The sequence below is a fragment of the Styela clava genome, chromosome 2 (genome assembly GCF_964204865.1).
Source record: "Styela clava chromosome 2, kaStyClav1.hap1.2, whole genome shotgun sequence".
Taxonomy (NCBI): Eukaryota; Metazoa; Chordata; class Ascidiacea; order Stolidobranchia; family Styelidae; genus Styela; species Styela clava.
The window spans coordinates 6,496,419-6,513,413 of NC_135251.1; the positions used below are offsets into that span (position 1 = coordinate 6,496,419).

Consider the following 16,995-nt stretch of genomic DNA (forward strand, 5'->3'; position numbering starts at 1 on the left):
GGAGAAAGCCTGCTTAGAAAAGAAGTATGGATAGCGCTATCCCAAAGTAAACAATTTAGAATAGCATAGTGAGGGATACACATATTTATCCAGGGCAGAGGAGAGCCTATAAGTCAACTTAATCATATGGCGAATCACTTACTTTCGCCACGTTACCTATCCATGTCATGTATTGGATTAGTTGACCAGTTATTTGTTTCAGACACATAGGCTTGATGATTTAAATATGTATTCTCATGCTCCGGCTGTACACTACGCTCAAGCAACTAGGTCAAATTATAACAAATATAAGAATCTACTTCATGAATTTCATGTATAATCTGGTATAATTCTCAAAATGTGCAAACAAAAATCGTATTCTAAACACCATTGTATGTCATAAATATTTTTGAACGCCAACACCACGTGTAATAAATAGCTATTGTATTTTAGCTTTTGTAATACTTCAGAACTTGGATATTATTTGGTGAGCGCGACGGTTGCAAAAGTGCATTCGTTCGATTGAGCCTTAACCGCTTGCTCGATAAAAGACGTTTCCGCCTGAAATATCTTTTGAATGTAAGAGTTATATGCATTAAGAGTTATATGAATTATTTCATCGTCCGCCTTTAAGGTTCCAGGGGTGGCAAGTAAGTTCGTTCGGTAAACAGAGTTGAAATAATATATATATATTCTTTACCTGCTAATTCAATCGCTCGTTCATCTTTGGTTTCCTGAGCCGGTTCCCCTATATTGTTGGTGGCACGACATATGTAAGTCCCACTATCAGTCAATGCTGCATTTGTTACATGGAGGAAAGCTTTTCCGGTGGTTTTCACTTGATATAAAGAGCTATCCTCGCTTATGGGAATCAACGTTTCATTTCTTATCCAAACTACCTGTGCAGAAGGTGAACCTGATGCTTCACAGATCACGTGATTCGGGCCGGTGGTTACTGGGGAAGAGATTGTTGTTGGGAATATGTTGGTGATGTTCACAGGATCTAAAAACAAATATTGACAAACAATTGATGTTTCTTGCATTAGAGATGCAATTTTGTCAACTAATTCATCTTCATGGTTTTCCCACTATCCTTATATAGATTACAATTATTTTGAACCGTTTGTTTGTGCCATTTACAAATTCCTAAATAGTAATACACGGGAGAAAGTCTCAAATGCTTGTGCGCAATACTAATAATATTGTTTCAAGGTTGCGCCGTGAAATTTTTTTCATTGGAGAATGTTGGTCAAGGCGATAGCGCTTTAAAAGTAGTAAACCATAACAAGATCACGCGAATTACGCCAGCATTGATATCGATAATCAATACCAAATATATTACTAGTAAAGAAAAGCACTACGTTTTAGCATATTATTAAGTAGTGCATTACTGGCGATATGAAAACCTTGTATTTTTTGCTAACTTTATTTTCAGTCTTCATAAGCAAAGTGTTAGGAATTTGTTTAGGCGTTCGAAACTTCCATTGAAAACTTAGATAATATGTCTTATAAAGTTTACATTGGCTCACTATAATTAGGCCTATAATAATTCCCTATTATGAGAAATGAGAAATATTTAAAAATAGAAAAAGATTCGAATCTGAAAACCCTGGTTATAAATATAAAATACAGAAAGTACAATATATGCCCTCGATCAGCGCTTGCTTGTGTGAAAAAAATTTGCGGAACAATTCACGTATATATATATATATAATGACATCAACATCTTGCTGGAAATCTTGATCACATTAATATTTGCTTATCTAATTTTTGCAAAACAAATCAACTTACAGTGTACATTTAGTCGAACTTTTGCCGATCTTGTATAAGATCTCGAATCGGCGGTTAGTGTTACCACAAATTCATAAATAACGCTTTGGAAGTCATTAATTGGGGGAGTAATGTAGGTGTGAGAACTGCCTACGTTGGTCACTGCGAGGACCCGATTAGTTTTATCTGGTAGTTTGAATACTTTCAATCCAATAGCTCCATCATAGCTCCGTATCTTCACGTTGATAGATACCGTATTACCACGTACTACTACCATTACTTGATATGTCGGTGTGATAGTGAGAAGTTCTGAAACAATATTCAAAAAAGTCACAAACGATTTTTTTACCATTTGCAAATAAATGACTTTGAAATCAAATATTTGATACTGTAATTTATATATATATATATATATATATATATATATATATATATATGCATATATAAGAAATATAGAATGTGGGAAATTACTCATAAAATTTTTCTGTATGTTCGTGCTAACTTCAGCGTACTTGTAATGAATACTAGTAGAGCAGCGAAAAAGTCGCACAACCTTATTTGCTGCCTGACATGGTTTACCATGGCACAGATTTCAGGCGCCGATGGCAATTCTGTGGCAGTGGTAGCCGAGTGTCTAAAGCGTTCGACTCAACTAATGTTAACGTTGCGGATTCCCAATCTCTGGTTCAAATTGCGTCCCATCCTAATATTGTCAAATCGGAAATCGCCATGGAATGAAAAATTCATTCTTACCTACACTATTTGGTCAAGATGTGATTACACTATTTGGGATGGGCTTAACCCCACAGTAAGCTTCAGGTATTTCAGAATTAATGAAAACGATTAATTTTAGACAAATTCTCTCCTTTGTTACAGCGAAGCAAGCCATACAAATATAATATATCACGTATTCTTTCTTTTATTACTGTTGCTTGGGAATAAAATAAACTGATCATGCCAATACAACTCTACAGAGGGACTGTCTACCTGACTGGCAGATATAACGCCTGAATGCATAACATGTAATATCTGTCCATTTCCCATCATCGTAATTGATAGATGCACACGTACTGCCATCGTCACCTTCTCCAGATGCCCTGTAAAAAAAGCAAATGTTGTAACATCCAAATGTTGTAACATCAAGATAAAGAAAATGCTGAAACTATTTGAAATTAGGCAGTCTATCCATTCCAATTATTTTACATTTGTGGGTTGCGTCGATTGCTTCATTTTAATCGTTAATGAAATAGTCAAGATTCCTTAGTATGAAATGACCCGGTATTGGCTTCGATGGTATGAAATGTCCAGGAAAATTATTTTATATTTTAGTTTCAGGTCGATCATTCCAATTCTTTCTTGGATGAAATAATGGAGATACAAATCAATTAACAATGAAACGTTTTTTTGCATAAGGGGCGGTTGGGCGTATAGCGTTCTACAAGTTGGCAATGTGAGTTAATGAAATAATTTCTAGTATCTTCCACGTTTCTCTAAAATACAGTCACTAATAGTTTACCAATTCGTAGGCCAAGCAGCATGATTTTCATCAGTCCATTTCCAAGATCCCGAAACTTTTGTGAGTCCAATGAAGTAATTTCCGTTTGGATTTTTCGCAGTTGCACCACTGTAACGATAATTATTTAGCTATTTATCAAAAACATCATGCAGTTCAGGTAGTCAGTTGTTTTTGATTTTGGAATATTTAATGAAAGTATTGACATAGTTTTGAAATATGAAAGCCTTTCGTATTAGGTAGTTGAAATAAACACTCGTAATCGCTTTTTGAGCGAGCGAAATTGAAAATTTAATTTAAATGAAAAAATCGTTATCCGTTTGGCAAAATTCGAGACTATTAAATACAACACCCTTTTATGAAAAAGGTACAAGAATGTTGAGTAATGAAAATAAATAAATTACCTTAGAAGAGCATTAATTTTGTTTTGCATATTAGTGTTTTTTATCCGCACTAGCCATGCGTTACGTGCATTGCATTTCTGCTCTGCTGAATTCATGGTATAAACTTCAGTATCAAATCTTTCAAGTAAGTATCCATCGTCGGTTTTTATAGTTTGTGTAGGTTCTGTAACAAATTAATCAGATATATAGAAAAAACATGAAATTTTTTTTTTGGTAATCTCATAATTCATTCCGTACATGGCGCTTCTCAACCAACGTTGGAATTATCTTGTCGTTTTTTATTTGGGCTTATCGTTTCCAGGATGTTCGTTAATTTATGGTACCAATATGAATTTTAACGTATGCAACAAATACCGATCATGACAACAATTGAAGTAGTTAACCAAAAGCTCTAATGAGTGATAACCGTTATGGTAGTGCAGCGTTTCCCAACCTTTTCCCTGGTCGCGGACTATTTTCTCACCGGCGAAAACCTTTGCGGACTCAAGGAGCGTTTATTGCAAGCGTACTCTGTGTGAAGAAGCAATAAAACCAAACACAACAGAGTTTTAACGAACTTCGAAATCGAAAATTCCTCGCAATTATGCGTTCATTTTTTGTATAATGGTCTTTTCTTTGCACAATATTCAATCCATGACAACGACGAGACTTTGAAATGTCGTTCTATTTTAATTTGATTGTGTTCATGGTAACTAGGGATGTATGTTTCAGAAATTCGAATCGAGGCGATTCGAATCAACATCAATTCGAAGCAATTTAAAAAAAAGAGCTTGATTCTATTCAAAAAACAATTTAATAGATACCACAAGGCAACTGCACGACACAGCGGCACTACCGTTATATCGACCAAAAGCATTTATTATCTTTGCGTTTAAAGCTTTCCAAAGCCGTGACACTCCCAAGGTCGTCATATTTCATATTGGTAGCAGCTTTCAAGGGACCAATGGTTTCGCTCAATTTTGTTCGACTATTTAAAATGTTACAAAGTTTCACAAATATTTTGAACGTTTATTTAAATTATCTACATAATATTATTATAATAAAACATCATTGCACCATACCTTATTAAAAACATGTATGTCTGCGATGCTTGCCTCGCTATCATTGCTTCTTTTAAAATCATGGCACATACGGTACTAACAAGCGATTATAATTTGGATGGATTTTGTTGGTCAATTTTGGAAGAAACAATTGTTATAAACCCAGTATTATTTGCAAACATTATTGTATGTGAGTAAATATGTAACTGAGTATACCTTTATGTAACAAAAAATGATTCATAGCCGTAATATATTTGGTAGTTGATACATCCATGCATTGTGTTTTTCTGGTAACTTTCTTAATTCTTTAAGCTCATTATTGCTATTTAATCAAAATTTACATTATATTTCTTCCAAATTTGATGAAAGTTAACGATATTATGATTATATACTGAAGAGAATCAGATGCGGAAATATTCGAATCGGAACATTGTGATTCGAAATTCGATTAAAAAAAAAATATTCGACTTACATTCCTAATGGTAACTCGCGGTTGCGTCGACTTACGACAAGATGAAAGCATTACTTTTTTAAAATGCCACGGCAATCTGCGAACATATAATGTGAGAATATATTGCCCAATTACATTCAGTTTTGATTCATATATTTTTCAATCTTGCGAATTTGTTATCGTCGTTAGAAAAATCCTACTATCTGCTATAAATTTTCAGGGAGTACAACTTGATTTAGTACTTATTAAAATATATTTAAATTACTAGTAAATCAAAAATACATACTCATCGCCTTGCTTTAATATGGACCTTTCCCCGACCTTTGACACCCGGAACATTCTTCCTATACTTTACCATTGCAAAATTTTTGGGGTTATTTTAAAAGTGGTTTAGCGAGTTGGCGCCTGAAAAATGGGGTATGTGCTTCAAACTATCATTATGATTTCCAAAGCAACTGAAAACTAACTGATGGATTTCAAAAACGCGAAAACGAGGTCTTGTTTACAACCACGCCTGAAAATATGTCTGAGTGAGTAAAGTCTCTGAGCGAATGCGAAAAGGGGCATTGTTTTGTCACTTTTTGAATCTTGCTGATTGAGTGGTAAAGTGCCCGATTATATTTTGTTTTGATCCGTATTTTGGTGAATCCGACAAATCTGAGCTGCCCGTACAACACTTGCGGCGCTCCAGTACTGTACGTACCAATATGGAGGCAGTTAAACAAGGACTCCTAAGGGAAAATGCCCTGGTAGGTATACCACGGTAGCAGTCGAAATTTTTCGATTTGCAATGTCTAAATAAGCGTTTTTAATCGGTCGCGGACCATCGTAAAACAAAACTTATGGTGTTATGCGTTTTTTTTTTCTAGTACCATCGTAAAACAAAACTTATGGTGTTCTGCGTTCTGCGTTGCCACCATTGAAAAAGACCTTGCAGAAAAAATATTTAACCTCGTTGTTCGAACTCGCGAGAAACACCACTTAGGTGTTGTTCAGACATCGATTCATCGAAGCGTGTACAGACTCGTGTTTTCGGAATTCCGCAAATGAGTAGTGAAATCCAATCGTTTGATTGAGCAACGCGCAGTGGCGTTTCTACTTAAAATGGCGCCCACGGCAAAGTCTAAAAATGCTCCCCCTTGATAGTTGTTTGACAATTTATAATGAATATTAATGAATTAGGATACTTCTATGTTATTATTTGTGTAAAAATACGAGTTTTAGTTAATCCCATTTGAATTTAATTCATTGAAACGTTTTATTATTAACGCCGTTTTCGCCCCCCTGTCCAAACGGCGCCCGTGGCACGAGCCATGTCTGACACACCCTAGATACGCCACTAGCGACGCGCAAGTGACCTGTCGCGTCACGTGTTACCAAATTTTTTGAATAGTAAATTGCTATTCTATCAGTTGAAAATTCAAATATATGCCCAGCCCTACTCAGTAACCAGTACTCATTGACTCAATTAATGCTATGTACATAAACTTACTTTTTATGTTTTATGTAAATTCTAGCGTAAATCGTAACTTGGCTGATGGTTAAGTTTCGCAAAAACGTTTGCGATCCGCAGTGAATTTCTGGCTCGTTGCGGACTCATTAAAACGCTCCTTGGATTCATTTGAGACCGCAGACTCGGGTTGGGAAACACTGTGCTAGTGGGATCGGGATGATCACCCAATGCCCTGAGAGAATGCTCAATGTTTTTTAGATTCCGATAAATTTAACTATATGAGTGGACATTTACGCAAATTTATTTTTGTGGAAAAATAATTTCGCGAAATTGTAGCATCGCAATGAACCCTAATTAAAAACCATGTTATTGGCAATCAGTTATATAAAAAAAAAATGCTCTAGATTTCTAAAAACATTATAGGAAAATTGGGTTTCAGGTTAGTCATGCTGAATAAGCAACAGAATTTCACATAATCCACCCCCCTCCCGTTTTGTAGTTCGTTTATAAACTCAGTCATCACTTGCACATGACTGATGAATATTATATTAATATTTACTAATATTTTTTGACAGGCTCGGTGCGTCAGACTGACGTGTTTGAAAACTTTGTTTTGTTTCTTGAAAAATGACGCCTAACTTACCTTGCGCATTGACAAACAAGTTTTTACTTTGTGAAAGTAAATGAAGCAGGCTCAGTAAAATATGTCCATATAATTTCGAGTTCATTGTAATTCTCGTTCGGTCAGTGATAGATCTATTGATTATAATCCATCTTGTAAATGTATTTTGTTATAAATATTTCAACTGAGAAAAAGAATGAATTTAAATAAATAAAATTAAAAACTTGCGACCGAACTATCAGTTTTGCGCTAATTTCAAGTTCATAAGATTACACTTCTAAGTCTTTAATCAAGTCTAATTCCTGCTTTAAGTATTATCGTTTTCCTAGCCGACAGAATATCATAAATTTTAATGTATATTTTTATTTCAACCATTTGCCTAAGGCTTTATATCTGTATTTCCAAATTTTTATTTTGGTACTACAAACATTATATTTCAAATCTGATGGCCAAGCAAACAATATGCGCGTTATTATTGCTTCCTGATTAAATTAGGTACAGGCAGTCGAAAGTTCAAAACTCTCATTTGTTCAATGCAGCACCTAACTAATTGGATGTGATAATTTTTTTTATTATTTCGAATTACTTTAAACTAATCATATTTTTTCCGCTAACTTTCGGGCAATTGCTGTTGTAACCAAGTTCCAAATTTTTTTTGTAAATTTTGTTTGATATCATGTAATTTGGCTTCTTTTCACTTGTTTTTTAAAAAAAGCATTCGAAATTTTGTTGAAAAATATTTTGCTTTGTCGACGCATTCGATTAACATTGTTTGTTCAGCCAAATGCCTTTTTGGAGAAGACACTCTTTCAATAAAAGATATGACGTTTGAAGATTCGTGTTTTTATATTTCTTGTGTATGAGTATAGATTAGTATTATTCATTTCATGGACGCTTACGTCTTCTCGCAAATAATCAGACAGAAACAAGGCTCAGGCTCAACTATGAACAGGTTAGAAATCGGAAATAAAAAAAGTTCAAAAATTATTCTAAATTTTCAGACGATTATGTATACGTCAGATTATGTTTATGACATGGATAGTTCAGGTCTGATTAAGAGTTTAAATTGTTGAATTCAGAAGGATAGTGTTCCAATATTTGAGTTCAGTGGTATTTCCGGGTTTGGGCCAAAACTATGTTTGAAAACTTAGAACAATAGTATCGACCGTGAAAACAAATAGTAATAATAGTATTGAAAACTTCACTCTGGCTGCAATATAATTTCTTACCAAATATAGTGTGCTTAGCTTGTTTAGAAAAAATTGAATACCGTGAAATTCAGAGAAACCATGTCACGACAACACACTCATATTATTTTCTAACCGTTAGATAAGACCATTCTCACCCATAGTTAAAACACATTACAATCAAGAATTATGTCAAAGTCCGACAAATATCAGGTATCTTTGAACATGGGAATATTATCTAGCATTTTACAGCATTCTATATAAAGTATTTTTATATTATTTTTAAGCCTCCTACAAAGTATTTATTAATACGGTAATGTGATGAAGTATGAACTTCTTCAGTGTTTGTTAAAAAAACTCAAAATATTGCGTTATTGTATCTGCTATCCATTCTATATTATATTAATCTAAGAAATCGAACTAAATGTTAAATCTGTTTAGCAAAACTATCTTGTTCGAATGCGGTGAAATTCTGGAAACGTTATGTCATCATGTCATAAATAAATCGAAATTACGTTCACCCAGCGGTTAACACGAATACGGGTATAATTGATTCCCGACATTCTGACCTCCATGTAATTATTGAGTGACTTAGATCTACAAAACATGACTACTGACTGTAAATAATTGCTTACACAATGTAGTTAGTACCATTCTCTCACAATGGATCTTAATCCTGTTCTGCAGCAGGTTTTAATTAATTTACCTAATTATAATATTACGTTTTTGATACATGATATATTTTACACAAATTGTTTAACGCTGACTGTCAGTTACGTGACTCACTCCATACTTCGCCATAAACCTTCTTATATTCATTTTAACTCAGAGTAGATCATCGAACCCTGTCTACCTATAACTCACTCTATGGTGCACATTTGTTTGCGTCGTAAAATGATTTTGTGACAAAAGACTACTCCGTATATAGGCTTCACGTGTTGTAGATGCCAATGCTCACTTTTCGCATTTCTCTCTTCAGGATTAATATGAGAAACCCTATCTTATAATTCACCAATGGAATGAGACACATTGTATAATACTGCAGCGTCTCGTAAGCGCACTGTCTTACTAGTAACACTTAGCGAGCTCAGGAATCTCTTAGTCACAGTTTTTCCGCCGACTTCGTGATGAGTAATTTATTGTTTATTGCGACTGACGTCTATAAGTGGAGCGTATTATTTTTTATTATTATATCCACGATGCATTTATTGTCTTTATTTGAGTGGGGGTTGTAATTTAGTATAGCAGGATATTTCTCCAGTTAAGCGCAGATACCACGTCCGGTTTTTGTTTTCATTGAACAATTATTTTATTCTCCATATTGAGTTTTGACGGTAGATACAATATTAAAACACCACTGCTTTTCAATAATCTTACAATTGTGTGCTTTGTGCTGGTGCGAATAGGTCTGAATAACATTGATTACTGGAAGTACCGCAAAAGGGCAAATCTCAAATATATGCCGAGAAACATCAAATGTCATAAAAAAGTGTTCCCATATATCCTATGAAACGCTTTCATAAATTGAAAAAAACTGCAAAATTTTGGATGAAATATCGAGTTTCGTAGGACCCAGGAAAAAATACCTGTAAAAATCTTACAACTACTTCAATCATTTCTGAGTTCTAAAAATTTGTTCTGTTAGTTTGAAAAATGAAAATTTCACAGCAACAAAAATTGAGCAAAAATATCCATTTGTGAATTTCGTGTCCACAATACATTAAATTATTATTTTCGAACTGGATGGAAATTTAATTGTTGACTCTTTAAGTTTGAAGTTCTTCCCCAATAACACGAGGCTACACTCACTTCTGACCTAATATCACTTTGTTCTTGTTCTTGTCTCAGAAAATTTTAGATATGAATATTGCGACAGCAACGACCGGCATGAACATGTCCGAGTTGTTTCGATTAACGACATGCTATATTGAGCCAATGACTGCAATATTGTTTTGTATTGTGCGCAGTTTGATGACTTGTTTGTCACCTTTTGTTGAACCTGATCAACTCTTATTACCTTTTAAACAAATTAACAAACCTGAATGACACGGGAAAAGGTTTATTTATACGATTCTCGCGTTGAGAACCTTCTCCCCAAGCAACTCGAAAAACTATTTTCCTGATTAGTATTTTTTACGTAATATCGTAACAAGCGCTGGTAAATCTTTTTAATAGCGAAATTGAAACAGGATCACAACAGAAGCAATTCATTCACCAATATTTTGTCATTGAGTTTGTTCATTCATTCACTATATCTAAAATCTTATATTTTATACAGACGTATGGGAATAGAACGGTCTCACGAACAAATACATGACATTTGAGATAAATTGCCACGTCTAACGTTTTTGTCTTTCCGAAATCAGGCTTGGATAGATTAGCTCAACACCATGATGAGTAGAATAAGAAACAACGCTAAATATACAGACATTCGCCCCAATCACTTTATTTCATTGTGTCTGAATTCGAAGTTATGTTCGGAAGTCGGAAAAAACGTGAATCTCCATCCGTAATCGGTCAACATTAGCATAAATTAAAAGTTCGTTCTGTTATAACAAAGCAATGTCCAGGGTTGTGTCCGTTCTGAGCTAAAGCGTTTTCATTCAAAGCCCAAAATTTGATCTAAGCAATAAATCTTAAGTATATCATCACGAACAAAAGCTTATGGTATAAAATATAAATATTCTATAATTATTAATTTCGTTATTTATTTCAAACAGAAACACAAATTCGGGTCAATCTTCTTTCACTAACACAATAAAAAGCTACTATCTACAAATCCATATAAGCTCCACATTCAGAATGTGACTCTCCAAACATGCAACAAATAACCTGTCACTGATTTCTATATGAGATTACGCGGTACCTAATTATTACGCATTTTCTCACTTTGGTCATAACAGAATCAGAAACCTGACACGTTTGATCCGACCAGTTGCTTTTAAAAGCATTCAACTATTTTACTGACATTTTAAGGTTCATATCAACTTTTGTTGGATCCGATTAATTAGAAAAATAAATGATCTCTATTTCTGTATTTCACATGCATAAAGTTTCCATAAAGTCCCTTTATAATTTCAATTTTGTTATGACGTCAGTTTTCAATATGTCTTAAACCAAGTTTGTTGTTTTTTAATCAGTAATTGTTTACATATTTTACTTCATTTAATACATGTGTTGAGGGCCGAAACAATACATGGTATCGAAAAAACTCCTAATAAGACTTTATGGAAATCCCTACAACCACAGGCTATTTAGTTGAACTCGAGTCCCTGCTTCAACTCAGGTCAGTGCATTTCCTATTCACCTATCTATATGATGCGAATCAAGGCAGATTTCACAAGCTATAGCAAAGTATGTACGTAAATGCAGCTCACGCAGACAGTAAATAATTGGAGCTCCTTGTCGTACAAAATGGGTTTTGATTAAGTTTAGTTTTGACAATATATTATGGTCGATTTATTGGCACTGTATGTTATTACAATATTGAGTTGTTATTACTTAATATAATACGGCGTCGTGTGACAATTTCCATTTATCACTGTAACATTAATAAGCGTCGTTGTAAATCATACTATAGCCGAAAATGTCTTCATTCGAAAACTCGATAGAGAGTATTTTCAAGGTTCCGGTCTTTGTTGATATCAGCATTTTTGTGGAGTTTTTGAAACTTGGTACCGATCTTCCTATTTGTTATCGACATCATCTTTCCATTAACAACATACATTATTGTAGTCTAACAGTTATCATATTTGTTAGAAATTGCTTGAGTGTATATGCATAGACAAATTGACTTCGTATACTCAAACAAATGTCCGTTGGTGCAAATATATGTAGCTGCAAACGTCTGTGAGTAAAAATGTCTGTGGGTGCAAATATCCGCGGGTCGAAATGTCCATGAGTGCAAATGTTCGTGGATGCAAATGTCAACTGGTGAAAATGCCCACGGGTGCAATTGTCTGTAGATGCAAATGTTCATGGGTTCAAATGCCAACTGGTGCAAATGTCTATGTGTTCAACTGTTCATGGGTGCAAATGTCTGTGAGTGCAAATGTTCATGAGTTCAAATGCCAACTGGTGCAAATGTCTACGGGTGCAAATGGTTATGTGTTCACCTGTTCATGGGTTCAAATGTACACTGGTGCAAATGTTTATGAGTACAAACTGCCGTACAAATTTCATTTGAACGTATGCTCATGGGAACAATCGTTTGTGGGTGCAAATTTTCGGGTGTCATTTATTCAGTACTCAAACACAGGGGGCTGAACATCTTATAAGTATTGTTTAAATATTGATTTGCAAGAAATTAACATAAATATACAAATACGAAACGTTGAAACGAAAAATCGCATATATTGCATTTATCCATTTCAGTCCAAAATGAAAATAATGAATGCTTGTTTTTACAAAGCGTTACTTCATTTAAACACTTTCAAATTTGTACTCGAATCATCTGAATGGCGACATCTCGCGTATAGAATACAATAATACATGTACCCAATTGATATTGTACGAGAATATTATGGATTATCAAATTTTGAAAAGATACAAAAACGAAATAATTTTTGGATAAGCCCACACCACGATGAAATTACTCCATCTCATGTGATCTAGGAATTAATGTGATGTGAAAATCGGTTAATTATTGCATGGGTGAGTGAATAAGCGAGTGTTCTTAGGTTTTAACTATATTTTATTTATTACTTTCATTTAATATGCAATATTCTTAGAATTGTGTTCCTAGATTCTTACTAACACCTAAAAACCGACTTCAAAAAAAAGTCGCTGCTCGTCTGCACCTATCTGTATTTTATTTGTGGTTGATACAATTTAAACAGCCAATTTTCCTAACCCCTGGCTGGCTACGTACATAACTGAATTAAAACAAATATTCTGCCCCAGGTTGGGTTCCAACAATGAAAACGAAGAAAGGTTGTTTAGACCTTTCAATGAATGATGTCGTAAAATCTGATGAGGAAATTATTAGTGGTAGAATGAGGTGTAAAATTCAAAAAACGACCTCATTTTATTCTTTATTTTTCGATAACTACTCCTATGGGGAGAGGTGAATTTCTTAGGCACCATATTTGACCCACAATGCATTCACGAAAAAATGGCACAATATTTCTAGAATGCTTGTATTGTAAAAACATTTTATCAAGCATCAATATCAGGCAAAAGAAGTTTTAAATACATATGAGTATAAGCAACTGTGACTTTTAGTAACCGTTTTTGGATATTTTGTCTAGCCTAAAAATGTCCACACAATATTCAAAATTAATTGAGGTTATTCAAAACAATATTTTTAGTAGTATTTTGATCGAAAATAATTACTAAAATTGACAAAGTACTCTAATTTTAGTAACAGAAATTGGAAGAAATTATGAAAAATAACCATGAAGTGAAATAATGTGAGTGTTATTGATGAACTTCTCGAAAACAGTTTGGCGATTGTCTCAGGCAAAGTTATACACCACATTTTGCACAGATTATGTTATTTTTCATATGCCATATCCTTTTTCTACAATGTATTCTATTGACTGACACAAGAGGCCAATGCTTTTCTATATCGAAACGAGCATCCATAGGTGGAAGAGGACAACTCGCAGCTCTTTTGATTGGGGTTGGTAACGTGATATACATATACAGCCAAAAATATACATATAGCGCCAACTAAATATACATATAGCGCCAACTAAATATCCATATACAGCCAAGGTCATATCCATATACAGCCAATTAATATCCAAATACAGCCATTAAAGTGATGTACTAATACTGCCAAGTCATATGCATGTACAGCCAATTGGATATACATATGATATAATAAGTGTTTTAGGGTTAGGGTTTTAAAAATAACTCTCAGAAACTCCAAAACGGCTTTTGATGAAGCTACTTACAATAAGTGTAAAATATATGTAATAAAATATTGTGATATTAACATGATTTAGTCTCTAGTGACAAGTAAGTCTCTACATGTTATTTGTTCGAAGCTTACAATGCCAGCCTCTCGTGGTGCATGAATACATACAATAGGTTGCAATCCATAATGCCATAAGATAAAGCCCCACAACAGCTGATTGTGATAACATGCGAAATGTGTCGCTGCCAACGAAGACAGTGTAAATCTCTTTTGGTTATTCGTTTTTTTTTATTTGGTTTTCTTTGGTTATTTTGTCAATAAACTAATCAAATTAAAGTTTGGTGCAAACTATCATTACACACATTACATATTGATTATTCGAGAAAGCATCGCCAGATTTATGTTTATATGAGGAGACCATACTCGTTGACGCATTGGAGTAGTGTGCTTACGCTTACAGAAACTCCATAACGGCTATTGATTGAAATATAAAAAATGACTTGCAACTAGCGTAAAGTGGATATAATATTGATATGAACATCATTCCATGATATGACCATCACTCAGCGGTAAGCCTTTACAATTTGCCTGTGCATAATAAGACATGGAGTTGCCGGTGCATGTGGTTAAGAAAAAAATTAAATTAAAAAATTGAATCCAAGCTATCAGTTTGTTAAATAAAAAAAACGATTCAACTGAAAATGTCATTTATTATAGGCAAAGACCAGAAAAATATGGAAATGCCATTGACATGAGAATGAAACGATAGTAATGCTGAAATAGATTATATATACAACAATCTTGGCAAATAAAAAGCATAGTAATTTAGATGTCGTAAAGCAGTGGTTCTTAAATCTTTGTGATAAGACGCCTTTGTAAAACCCTCCGCTCATGCGACGCACTAGTGAGAAATCAAGTTTGGTTAGCTTTATGAGACGTGAGGACTTAGCAATGTTATGAACTTATGATATAGCCCTTGGATGAACTGTTTGTATTGTTTTTAGCACAAGCTGAATATTCGTTATTCAAGAAAATTCACAAAATTCTCGGATTCACTAAATTGAACTAATCTTACACTGAACTCAGAAAGTAACATTGTGGTTTGATTTTATCAGTAATTATTGACTACAGTTATGTAATAGTTTATTCAAATATGCATACCTACAGTCAGTAGAGCATGACTTGCCAATTAAATATTTGGTAAATATTTGTTATATTAAATATTAAAATGACTCGTCAGTGCGCCGTGTCGCACCATTAGAAAACTTCTGTTGTAAAGAAATAAGATAATATTTTAGAGCATTAAAATGGCACAACATTATATTCTACGAAATAAATGACGACAAGATTGTATAATTACACAATTTAATTGTCAGCTTGTACTTGCAACTAGATTTCGAGAAAGGTATTTTCATTACATGTGAAAATATTTAAATATCCCATCATACTGACTTATTAAGAACTGACTTGTCAAAAATTGAAAAACACTGCCACTGCTCGAATAACATTTTTGGATTCAATTTAATATGCCTTAGAATGAATCTCCCACATTTTTTGAATTCTTTTGCATGTGCTTGGCTGGCTATTTTTACCGGCACCATGACATGGGCAATTTCATGCATAATCGTGTGAAAGATTACTGAAATATCTAGCTTATCCGGCTTCAAAATTAAAATTATGATTTGTCCAGGTCGATTTTATACGTAACGCCCGTCGAAATGTTGGATGTGTTGCCGCTTAATTTGCAATATGTTTCATTGGAAACACATCCAATTTTATTGTCACCAGTGGGCAAGGTTGTATATGGAAATGGGTCACGGATGCTATTGTAGATTGACACTACCATCGGTGTTCATGGTGGGGTAATATGGCATCTTGCCAAGTTTTCAATTCCTCCATTTTTTTTTGAATCTTCAACTGAATAAGTACGACAATTCCGACATTTCCAGGTCTGGTTCCGGAATTCGTCAGTTTCACATTTTTTATGAAACATTTTCTCACACACTGTCCACTGCAATGTTTCAGATCCATCACAAGACATCCTGTAATGGCAAAATACTCTGCAAGTCCACCGAAGGCATGTTTTGGGTACTTGGGTAGAATGTATTTCAGGTTTAATGTGACTCCAAAAAACGTCAATATCATTTTGAATAAATGCCATTTCGAGCCCTTCATTAAATTTATTGCTATACGTCAGTAAACAGGGATCTATATTTTTACAAATCGCTAGGACGTTGGCTATAGCGAAATACCCACATTCATTTCCTCGCTGCTGTTGAACAGCCATCACTTCAATTGTGATGCTGTCACTATTGGTCCCACTGAGATGACAAACTGCTGTTTGCACGATTTCAGGATAATTACTCGATAAAAGACTGTCATACACTGATGCATGATTTTATTCAGGAAACTGACCCGAAATAGTTATCTTATCCAGTGATTTTTTCTGATGTTTATTATTTGAACAAAGGTATTACAGGATTTTATCGGGAATCCTTCCACTGTCGATATTATTACATCCTTCAGTCCTGATAAATGAAGATATTTTATTTTCATTAACACCATTGCTGCTTTTATAATTCTATCATTTAAAAATAATTTATCCCGTATAATTTGTTGGTCAATCAAATCCAAATGAAGACATTCCAACCAATGGTTACTAAGAAATGGATTTTTTTCCCAACAGAGAATCCTCTGGGGGTTTATCTAATTT

The 16,995-nt window shown here is 34.1% G+C and overlaps 1 protein-coding gene across 2 annotated transcripts in view; it reads right to left on the reverse strand.

Moving 5' to 3' along the window:
• The window catches only part of LOC120336894 (receptor-type tyrosine-protein phosphatase F-like), a 68,957-nt gene extending 61,545 nt beyond the window's left edge, over nucleotides 1-7,412 (reverse strand). Inside the window, exons 1-6 of one of the 2 annotated variants that reach the window (XM_078109835.1) lie at nucleotides 7,254-7,412; nucleotides 3,667-3,829; nucleotides 3,266-3,373; nucleotides 2,737-2,846; nucleotides 1,771-2,058; nucleotides 680-982 (exon numbers count right to left, since the gene is read on the reverse strand). In XM_078109835.1, the coding sequence (XP_077965961.1) occupies nucleotides 680-982; nucleotides 1,771-2,058; nucleotides 2,737-2,846; nucleotides 3,266-3,373; nucleotides 3,667-3,829; nucleotides 7,254-7,338 (1,057 nt within the window). In that variant the 5' untranslated portion in view covers nucleotides 7,339-7,412. The remainder of the gene's footprint in view (nucleotides 1-679; nucleotides 983-1,770; nucleotides 2,059-2,736; nucleotides 2,847-3,265; nucleotides 3,374-3,666; nucleotides 3,830-7,253) is intronic. The other variant, XM_078109834.1, reaches the window with a different exon arrangement.
• Nucleotides 7,413-16,995: the final 9,583 nt, after the last annotated feature.